The sequence below is a fragment of the Narcine bancroftii genome, chromosome 6, assembly GCF_036971445.1.
Source record: "Narcine bancroftii isolate sNarBan1 chromosome 6, sNarBan1.hap1, whole genome shotgun sequence".
In the NCBI taxonomy this organism is placed as follows: Eukaryota; Metazoa; Chordata; class Chondrichthyes; order Torpediniformes; family Narcinidae; genus Narcine; species Narcine bancroftii.
The window spans coordinates 250971023-250982082 of NC_091474.1; the positions used below are offsets into that span (position 1 = coordinate 250971023).

The 11060-nt window shown below is 47.3% G+C and overlaps 1 protein-coding gene and 1 long non-coding RNA gene across 2 annotated transcripts in view; one reads left to right on the plus strand and one right to left on the minus strand.

Moving 5' to 3' along the window:
* LOC138737235 (uncharacterized) overlaps window positions 1-4875 on the minus strand; it is a 74424-nt gene extending 69549 nt beyond the window's left edge. Inside the window, exon 1 of the long non-coding RNA XR_011340850.1 lies at window positions 4411-4875. This is a non-coding gene — a long non-coding RNA (uncharacterized lncRNA). The remainder of the gene's footprint in view (window positions 1-4410) is intronic.
* Window positions 4477-11060, plus strand: part of LOC138737234 (zinc finger protein 318-like) — a 99980-nt gene continuing 93396 nt past the window's right edge. The window contains exons 1-2 of the mRNA XM_069887942.1: window positions 4477-4618; window positions 6094-6169. Of these exons, the coding sequence (XP_069744043.1) occupies window positions 4492-4618; window positions 6094-6169 (203 nt within the window). The 5' untranslated portion in view covers window positions 4477-4491. The remainder of the gene's footprint in view (window positions 4619-6093; window positions 6170-11060) is intronic.

Here is an 11060-nt window from a genome sequence, read left to right on the forward strand (position 1 = left end):
TTGGAGGAAAGATGACTGTGTACACCTCCCATTCTGTGAGTGTTTTATTAACACAAACTGCCCATCGATGGCTGACTGATTCTCGCATATTAAAGTATGAAACCATTTTAATGGTTGGAGAAGATTTACAGTTTGCAAAAATTAATAGCTGCAACCCAGCTCAATTTTTATACGGCAATGAAACAGAGAAAGAGGTGGAGCATGACTGTGTCGAGTTGACAGATCTTCAGACCAAGACCCGAGAAGACCTTTGCGATACTCCGCTGGGAGAAGGATATGAATTCTACATTGATGGCTCCGCCAGATGTGTTGACGGAATGAGAAGAAATGGGTATGCTATAATAGAAGGAAATACTTGGAAAGTAGTAGAATCCACGAGACTACCCGGAAGCTGGTCAGCACAATCCTGTGAACTATATGCCTTGCAGAGAGCCCTCAAAATACTGGCAAAGAAAATTGGAACGATTTACACAGATTCCAAATACGCATACGGAGTAGTGCATACCTTTGGTAAGATCTGGAAGGAGCGTGGTCTAATTACATCAAGAGGAAAGGAATTGGCACACGAACAGATGATTACTCTGACTCTAGAAGCCTTAACATTACCCCAAGAAATAGCAGTGGTCTACATACCAAGCCATCAAAAGGGAGATAACCCGACAGCAATTGGAAAAAGACTGGCTGATGAAGAAGCCAAAAGAGCAGCCATGCAACAAGAAGTCCGTTTGTTGACTTTAATCCCAATAAGGCAAGGCATAAAGACAGCTCCCATTTTCACTGCTAAAGAAGAAAAGAACATGGATCAGCTGGGCGCAAGCCAGTTACCTGATGGAACATGGAAAACACCAGATGGAAGAATTGTTCTAAATAAAGAAATAACTCGCAATATTTTAAAACACCTGCATCAACAGAGCCACTGGGGCACCCAAGCCTTATGTGACACAGTGCTTCGAGAATATGTGTGTAAGGGAATCTACACCTTGGCCCAACAAGAGGTGCAAAATTGTTACCTATGCACAAAAATTAATAAGAAGATAATGAGGACAGGGACCATGGGAGGTCAACCATTAGCCATACGCCCTTTTCAACGTATCCAGATCGACTTCACAGAGTTACCTCAAGTTCAAAGATGGAAATATCTGTTGGTGATAATAGATCACTTTACCCGATGGGTAGAAGCCTTCCCAACAATAAATACTACAGCCTCTACAGTAGCTCGCCTCCTCCTAGAGCAGATAATCCCCAGATATGGTATAATGGATTCTATAGACTCAGACAGGGGTCCACATTTTTCTTCAAAAATCCAGCAATTGATTTGTGATGCATTACAGGTCTCTTGGAAATTACATACCCCTTGGCATCCACAAAGCTCAGGGAAGGTCGAGCGTATGAATGGAACACTAAAAATCCAATTGACAAAGTTAATGGTGGAAACTAAAATGCCTTGGATAAAGTGTCTGCCCCTAGCCTTATTGAGAATTCGTACTGCCCCACGAAAAGATGTAGGGCTGTCCCCTTATGAAATGATGTTTGGGCTTCCCTTCTGGAGTACAGTTGAGGGGTGTCCCACCTTGGGGGAAGGGGATATATTTGTTAGGAACTATTTACAGGCACTGTCACGCTCTCTTACAGATTTACGAAAGAGAGGACTATTGGCACAAACACCGCCTCTAGACTTTTCTTTACACAAAGTGGAACCAGGAGACTGGATTCTTATCAAGACCTGGAAGACTGAAAAACTCCAGCCCCAGTGGGAAGGTCCATACCAAGTTCTCTTAACTACAGAAGCTGCAGCACGAACAAGAGAGAAGGGGTGGACACACGCATCCAGATTTAAGGGACCTGTAGAGGCGCCACAGGACCCTGATACGAACTCAGATTGGACTTGTATTCCTGGAGAAAAACCTCTTACCTTACGATTTCGCAAAAAGACTTAATTCACAATGTTATTGTTATGTTCTTTGATTTTTCTTAGTTTGCCTATGTCTTTATCAGGTGTGAAATGTAAGAAATGCAGAGATACAGTGGTCCTGTTTCAGGACCACATTTGGGGAAGAAAGGAAGGTAATTTCATTTCCCATACCTCAGTTCCTGAGAAATGTTGGGCAGAAAATACCACCCAACATCCATATACCCCTTGTGTGGAAAAAGAAGGAAATAATATGGGTCATTATATACAGATTCCTAATACCACTCCTTTCCCTCTTAACGGTTGGAAAGGTGACTCAAGCCCACCATGCCCTGATGGACTCTGGTTTTGCATACACCAACGTACTGTTCCAATGAGAAGTTACACTCCACACTCGAAATTGCCTGTCCCTTTAAGACAGCCGGACTTAGTTCGAGTCCATCCAAATAACCATGTAAGTTTCGGTAATGTAATTGAGGGAGATAACCTTTTTGTAGATCTGGCAACTAAAATTGCAGGAACTTTTAATGTAACTAATTGTTGGGTCTGCGGGGGTCCACGGATGTCAGAACAATGGCCTTGGTGGGGAGAACCTCTCAATTCATTGACCATGATTTCCCGCATTTGGACAACTAACCGAACGAGATCAAGAGAAACCTGGTCTCTCTCTAATGTCCCCTCTGGTTTTTATTGTCTCTCACGAGCCGGCAAATACCCAGTAGGAGAAAGTCCCTGCAAGGCTGTATGGATTCGCATTTCGCCTGGTGTTTTCACTTGGTTTCCTAAACCTCAGACTTGGTACTTATCCACTGTTTTTAAAACTAATTGCCTACCCCTGTCTAATAGCAGTATTCAGTTTTGGAATTGTACCACTTCCACCATCACAGGACCATACCAATCAAATCCTGTTCTTAAAAGAGTTTGGGAAAGGGGGTATGGAGTATCCCCAAATGGATTATTCTGGGTATGTGGTAATAAAGCTTATACTCGTCTTCCCTCACAGTGGAGTGGAACTTGTTTCCTAGGAATAATCCGCCCAGAATTTTTCCTTCTACCCCACGATCACGGTCATAAATTAGGCGTGAAGGTCTTTGATACATTACATCGTGAACCCCGCTCTACCACGGTACATTTGGGAGAATGGAGAGATGATTGGCCTCCAGAGCGCATAATTCAATATTATGGTCCCGCGACATGGGCTCAAGATGGATCTTGGGGTTATCGTACTCCTATATATATGTTAAATCGCATAATTCGCTTACAAGCAGTGCTTGAAATTGTTACAAATCAAACAGCTATAGCCCTGCAATTACTTGCATCCCAGCAAGGTCAAATGCGCTCTGCTATATATCAGAACCGTCTAGCCCTAGACTATCTCCTAGCCACGGAAGGAGGTGTATGTGGCAAACTTAATTTGACTAACTGCTGCTTACAGATTGATGATAATGGAAAAGCCATTCGTAAAATCGCTGATAATATTTGTACATTGTCCCATGTACCGGTTCAAACCTGGCATCCTTTCCCACAATTTAATTGGATGGACAAATGGTTTGGAGGAACCTGGTGGCGTACCTTCTTGTGGGTCATCGGAGGTATTTTATTCCTCCTACTTATTTTGCCCTGTATTATTCCCTGTCTACGCAGCCTGGTGATTTCCATGGTCGAACAAGCTATGCAACCAGGGGGGATGGGAGACCCTGTAAGACTTTTATTTCAGCGTGAGATTAATGTATCATAAAACATTTCTCTTCCCTAGCTTAGAATCCCCATTCATATCTATACATATATTCAACACATTTTAAAGAGAGAAAGGGGTGGATTGTGATATAGAGAATTTAGGTTAAAAAGACTTAAGTTAAAATGTGATGATTAATCATAAACAGGGAAGCCAGAATGGACAGAGAGTTTACTAGCAGTCAAGGACAGAAGGAGCTGCTGAATATGTTTTTTTTTTAAACCTATCTTTTCATGGTCATAGTGAGAGACATGCAGGAGACAAAGGATTGATAAGAAGTGTGAGAAACAGAATTCAGTGAATGTAGAGTTCACAGCGTACGTAACGAACGTGATAATTAATAATGCAGTTATACTTAGAATGTTTTTGTAATACTAACCAATTAAAACAGTATTAATAAGAAGGGGAAGGGCAAACAACAAGGGTATAAAAATCAATGCACTGTATGTATCGGGGTTTAACTGGTGAGAAACCAGTTGAGTCCAACTCTGCAGACTTGTAAATAAAGCTTGTCGTGTCATCAGTTTTAAAGAGACTCATGTGTGAGAAGTTTTATTTCTGACAGTAGACCCTCACATAATCTTATAGACCCCCCCCACCAACACCCCCACCCCCACCAACACCCCCACCCCCACCCCCACCAACACCCCCCCCCGCAGACCCTCCCCCATCAACACCCTCCACAGATCCTTCCCCACCGACACCCCCATAGACCCTCCCCCTCCCCACCAACTCCCCCCGTAGACCCTCCCCCACTCATAATAACCTCTGCGACTCTGTCCACTCGCCCTTTCGCCGGACTCCCTGCACTGCGCCACCTCCAGGGCGGGGGCGGGATAGAGCGGACATGCGCAGTCGGGACCGTCCGCCCGCGTTGGCCAGGCCCAGGGATCTGTGGAGAAGTGGCTCCATTTTGGTCAAGCATCATCGAGGCCGTTGTTCGCCTCCTCGCCGTTTGACTCGAAGTCGAGCTCGTAGGTTTCTTGTGTTTTTCTTGGCCCTCAATATCGCTTCATCCCGTCGCAGCTTCACCGCTTCCTTCGGTGCGCAGTCGGGAGTCGCGGGGGCTGCGTCTCCCTCCCGTCCGTCGCTCGGTCGCTCGGCCGGCCGCCTCCGTGCTCGCGCCTCGTCACGCGCAGCCGCGATCGAGGCCCCGACCGTTTGCCCCACGAACCTCGCTCGGGGGCTTCAACTGGAAACTCCGTGGGGGGCGCGCGCGCGCCCAGCTCCTCCCCCCCCCCCCCGCGCGTGCACGCGCACGCGCGACCCCTTTTCGCTCTCCGCCCCGTGTGGCTGCGCGCGCGCGCGCCCCCCCCCCCCCCCGCGTGCGGCGGAGGTGGGGGGGGGGGGGGAGGCCGAGTCCGGAGCCCTGTGGCGGGGGGGTGGAGGAGAACCGTGTGTCTGGTCACTCGGGCCAAGCTCGGCCTTTCTCTCGGTATGAAGCACGACTGGGACTGGGGGAGGGGGGAGGGGTGGCAGCAGCCACGGCAATGAGGGGGGGGGGGTGGCAGCAGCCACGGCAATGAGGGGGGGGGGGGTGGCAGCAGCCACGGCAATGAGGGGGGGGGGTGGCAGCAGCCACGGCAATGAGGGGGGGGGGGAAGGGCTGGCAGCAGCCACGGCAATGGGGGGGGGGGTGGCAGCAGCCACGGCAATGAGGGGGGGGGAAGGGCTGGCAGCAGCCACGGCAATGAGGGGGGGTGGTGGGGAGGGCTGGCAGCAGCCATGGCAATGGGGGGGGGGAAGGGCTGGCAGCAGCCACGGCAATGAGGGGGGGGGAAGGGCTGGCAGCAGCCACGGCAATGAGGGGGGAGTGGTGGGGAGGGGTGGCAGCAGCCACGGCAATGAGGGGGGGGGAAGGGCTGGCAGCAGCCACGGCAATGAGGGGGGGTGGTGGGGAGGGCTGGCAGCAGCCATGGCAATGGGGGGGGGGAAGGGCTGGCAGCAGCCACGGCAATGAGGGGGGGGGAAGGGCTGGCAGCAGCCACGGCAATGAGGGGGGGGGGGGGAGGGCTGGCAGCAGCCACGGCAATGAGGGGGGAGTGGTGGGGAGGGGTGGCAGCAGCCACGGCAATGAGGGTGGGGGTGGAGGGCTGGCAGCAGCCACGGCAATGAGGGGGGGGGAAGGGCTGGCAGCAGCCACGGCAATGAGGGGGGGGAAGGGCTGGCAGCAGCCACGGCAATGAGGGTGGGGGTGGAGGGCTGGCAGCAGCCACGGCAATGAGGGGGGAGTGGTGGGGAGGGGTGGCAGCAGCCACGGCAATGAGGGGGGGGAGGTAGTTGGAGCAGGTCAAACTCCTCTGCAGCCCCTTTCCAGGCTGAACACGTCGGCCTTTCTCCACAGGGAATGTGTGTTGTCCTTGTGGAGGAAGCGGGCGGGCAGGCGGCGGCTGGTTCTCTCTTAGCGACCTGTTCACTCACTTGTCTTTGTTTTCCGTCTGTCAAACAGATGCGACCCGAACGTGGCTTTTCAGCCCATCCGCCACCGCCGTCTCACTGATGGATGGATTATATGTGGCTGAGAGGTGGGCTGTGTTTGCTTTTGACTTCTTTCTGTTCTTACATTGACCAAGGGCATCAGTGTATTTGTATTCAAAATCCATTTTAAAAATAAAATTAGACACTAAAAATTTGATGTAAAAAAATTGAAAGTGCTGAAAATACTCCAGCAGCATCTGAGATGAAAGGCTGCAGATGCTGTGATTGGAGTCTAAACACATCAAAATGCTGGAGGAACTCAGCTGGTCTTGCAGTGTCCATGGGAGAGAGAAAGATATATTGCTGACGTTTCAGGCCTGAACACTTCCTTGGAGAGTAAACCAAAAAAAAGGAAATCTCAATACTGTACAGACAGTGCTGGCTGAGGGAGGAGTCCAAACCAGCAAAAGGTGTTCATTGGATATGATAAACTGATGGGCGAGAATGGATTTTGTCCGTGTGAAAGGAGACAGGTGGAAAAGGAAGCTGGGGGAAGGTGACAGGGGAAGGTGACAGGGGAAGGTGACAGGGGAAGGTGACAGGGGAAGGTGACAGGGGAAGGTGACAGGGGAAGGTGACAGGGGAAGGTGACAGGGGAAGGTGACAGGGGAAGGTGACAGGGGAAGGTGACAGGGGAAGGTGACAGGGGAAGGTGACAGGGGAAGATGACAGGGGAAGATGACAGGGGAAGAAGTTGTGGGGGGTGGGGTTTAAAGGAAGTCGATGTTAATGCCCTCCGGCTGGAGGGTGCCCAGATGGAAGATGAGGTGTTCCTCCAATTTGCAGGTGGTCTCAGTCTGGCAGTGCATCAGACCCTGGTCAGACATGTCAGCAAGGGTGGCCATGCTATTGTGGCAGACAGAGCTGGGTTGCTCAACAAAACAATCTCTCAGTCTCTCTGAAGATCTGAGCAGAAATACTTAATGTTTCTGGTAAATGAACTTCTGATATAAATGAAGAAAAGTGTTTTTTCAAATGAATCGCAGTGGAAAGAAAAAGTGATAAATCCAGGTAATTAACCTGGAGTATTAACTAATTTTCTGTCTCCATTGATGCTGAGAATTTCCAGTATTTCCTTTCTTTGTTTTTAATCAAAAATTTTGGGAATAGGGTAAGATAATGGAGCCACTGTTTGGTGTTTATTGAATCAGAGTAAAACAATTTCAAGATTTGAAGAACAACTTTTCTGGCAAGTTCGGTGTCTCTGGAAATCCATCGGAAACCTTGTATGATTTGGAGAGTTCAGATTTTTTGATCAGAATCATAGGGCAGTTCATTCATGCCAACCAAGATGCCCATCTTTTTACTATCTTAAGCAGTGGTGAGATCCAGATGCAGTTGCAAAGAACACTTGCAGTGTGTGTAGATTACGGGATCTATTGTGCACTACTCTCATTTTAGTTTTGTCTGAAAAATGGATCAAGCATTCAGGCCAGGTGACAGATTTTAAATTTAGATGACTTGCACAAATGAAGTCATTGAGGTGAATGCAGTACTGAGTTGTAATCTTTTCTTTGGCTTGGCTTCGCGGACGAAGATTTATGGAGGGGGTAAAAAGTCCACGTCAGCTGCAGGCTCGTTTGTGGCTGACAAGTCCGATGCGGGACAGGCAGACACGATTGCAGCGGTTGCAAGGGAAAATTGGTTGGTTGGGGTTGGGTGTTGGGTTTTTCCTCCTTTGCCTTTTGTCAGTGAGGTGGGCTCTGCGGTCTTCTTCAAAGGAGGTTGCTGCCCGCCAAACTGTGAGGCGCCAAGATGCACGGTTTGAGGCGTTATCAGCCCACTGGCGGTGGTCAATGTGGCAGGCACCAAGAGATTTCTTTAGGCAGTCCTTGTACCTTTTCTTTGGTGCACCTCTGTCACGGTGGCCAGTGGAGAGCTCGCCATATAACACGATCTTGGGAAGGCGATGGTCCTCCATTCTGGAGACGTGACCCATCCAGCGCAGCTGGATCTTCAGCAGCGTGGACTCGATGCTGTCGACCTCTGCCATCTCGAGTACTTCGACGTTAGGGGTGTAAGCGCTCCAATGGATGTTGAGGATGGAGCGGAGACAACGCTGGTGGAAGCGTTCTAGGAGCTGTAGGTGATTCTGGTAGAGGACCCATGATTTGGAGCCGAACAGGAGTGTGGGTATGACAACGGCTCTGTATACGCTTATCTTTGTGAGGTTTTTCAGTTGGTTGTTTTTCCAGACTCTTTTGTGTAGTCTTCCAAAGGCGCTATTTGCCTTGGCGAGTCTGTTGTCTATCTCATTGTCGATCCTTGCATCTGATGAAATGGTGCAGCCGAGATAGGTAAACTGGTGGACCGTTTTGTGTTTTGTGTGCCCGATGGAGATGTGGGGGGGCTGGTAGTCATGGTGGGGAGCTGGCTGATGGAGGACCTCAGTTTTCTTCAGGCTGACTTCCAGGCCAAACATTTTGGCAGTTTCCGCAAAGCAGGACGTCAAGCGCTGAAGAGCTGGCTCTGAATGGGCAACTAAAGCGGCATCATCTGCAAAGAGTAGTTCACGGACAAGTTTCTGAGTTGTAGGATCAGTACTTTTCACTTCTGTGATTGGTCAAAAAAGATTACCACCAATTTTTGCTTAAAACATAATGCATACTGCATCCTCAACCCTCTGCTGAGTAGCTGATCAGCTCTGGAAATAGTTATGATTTTTAAAAAGTTCTATGGGAATAGAATGCATTGGTTGATGACTTCTGTAAATTACATCACAAGTCTGAATCTCTCATAGTTTATTGTAGTTATTAATTGGAAATCTGAGATGGTAAAGATGGTAAGGCAGTAGGGTTCGCGTAACAGTTAGTGCAATGTTGTTGCAGTGCCAGCAATAGGGACTTGAGTTCGAATCCTGCACTGTCTGCAAGGAGCTTGTCCATTCTCCCCATGTCTGCGTGGGTTTCCTCCCACCATTCAAAATGTATGGGGTTTGTAATTGGGCGGCACAGGTCGTGGGCCAAGAGAGCCTGTTACCGTTTTGTATAATTCTGACAATTCAGTCACTGGATAGTTAAATCATGTCATTGTACTTTCTTTAATATTCAACAGATTTTTAAAACCAATTTGAGCAATTAGTTTCTTGTTTTTTAACCACTTGCATTGGTGTGCATAGTAGTGCAAAATTTATAATTCATGTTTTCTGTCAACAATCCACTAAATCCATCAAGATGCACAAAAACTGCAGATGCTCAAGTCCTCTTCAACAAAAAGATCTCGATAAAGGATAAACACGACTGACAATTTCTGCCTATATCCAAATGTCTAAAGGTTCCTGTTATTGTTACATTAAAAATATAATATACATATAACCGTTTACAGCGCAGAAACAGGCCATGTCGGCCCTTCAAATCCGCACCGGTTCACTAGAACAACTCCACTAGCTTCCGCCCATAACCCTCCAACCCCCTCACCTCCATGTACACATCCAACCTTCTCTTAAATGACAGAAGGGACCCTGCCGCAACTATCTCATTTGGAAGATCATTCCATATTGCCACCACTCGCTGAGTGAAAAAGCATCCTCTAATATTTCTCCTAAAGTTTTGCCCTCTTACCCTTAACTCATGTCCTCTTGTTCCAACCTCCCCTGCCCTCAGGGGAAAGAGTCTATCTATTCCTTTTATAATTTTAAATACCTCATATACTTCAACTTTTGCCTGCTGTAAGGATTGCCCGGCTTCCCACACAGAAAAACGAGCGAAAGAGAATCCCTTCAGAGATACAGTGAGTGTCCATAGATTCTCCCACAGCCTCTGCAGACGCACATCAACCCGAGCTCCAGGTCCAGACCTCTGATATGATCTGGAAGCCTTCAGCACTCTTGCCCTGAGCACTCTTTCAAATCCTTGTTCCTATATCTGATTCCCAAGACCCTGTCGTCCGCAGCCTATGTAGGTCCTTCAGCCGGCGTTGTCTGCTTCTCAGTGTTGGGTGCTGTTACGTATTAAACCAGTAACAACAGGAATTGACCAAGACAATGGTATTTTCAAAATGATCATGTTTATTAATAACACTTCTTACTTAACTCTAAAGTTAACTCTAACGTAACCCCACTATGCGCAAATATATTTGTGTGTGTGTGTGTGTGTGTGTGTGTGTGTGTGTGTGTGTGTGTGTGTAAAAACCAAAACCATTACAGTTCAGGTATAATTCTGAAGAGATAATTTTAAAATTCAGTCAGTTTTGTTTTGAAACTCAGATTCTTTAAATTGTTGCTCAAAAGTAGTTACAAAGTATTTTGAAACATCAAGTCGTCAGACCCATTTAAAACTCATGAATTTCTTGATGAGTTTTTCAGAGCAATGTTTCTTCATACAAATGATTTTCCTCAAATACCCCTCTTTTGCTTGGAGGTTTCAGAATCTGTGTTTCACACGCTGATTTCACAAACCCAGGTAAGGATTACACGAAGTGCCATGTAGAAATACACACAGTAGGACCGCCCTCTCTCTTAAAGAGACAGTCAAACGTGGTCATTCTCTGTTGAAAGCCACTTATTCTGTGTTCTCCTTTGACCAGGAGTAACATGTAACATTACTTTTCTGGTTACTGTATTTCAATCCTGTGTTACTCGCAGGATGGTAAGGTGTCTTTTTAGCTTCAAAATGACTGTTTTCAGTAATATTTTCTTTGAAATGCCTTTAATCATGTGACATATTACATTCTTTGATGTTTTAATTCCAAAAGTTTGAGTGGATATGACTGTTCTTTCTGCAGAGCATAGCCAGCAGAATAGCAGTGTGTGCACATAGCTCCTCCTGAGCAAACACCTATTGTTTTGAGTTCTCAATGGAGAACTAGAACAGTCATAAGGTTTTTATGACTGTTTACAGTTTTGAATTAGCAGTCACACAGTCTTTAAGCAAACAAGCTTCCAGTAGAACAATGACTAAACAAACCTTTCAAAATGGTCTCTTTCTGAGTATAATTGTG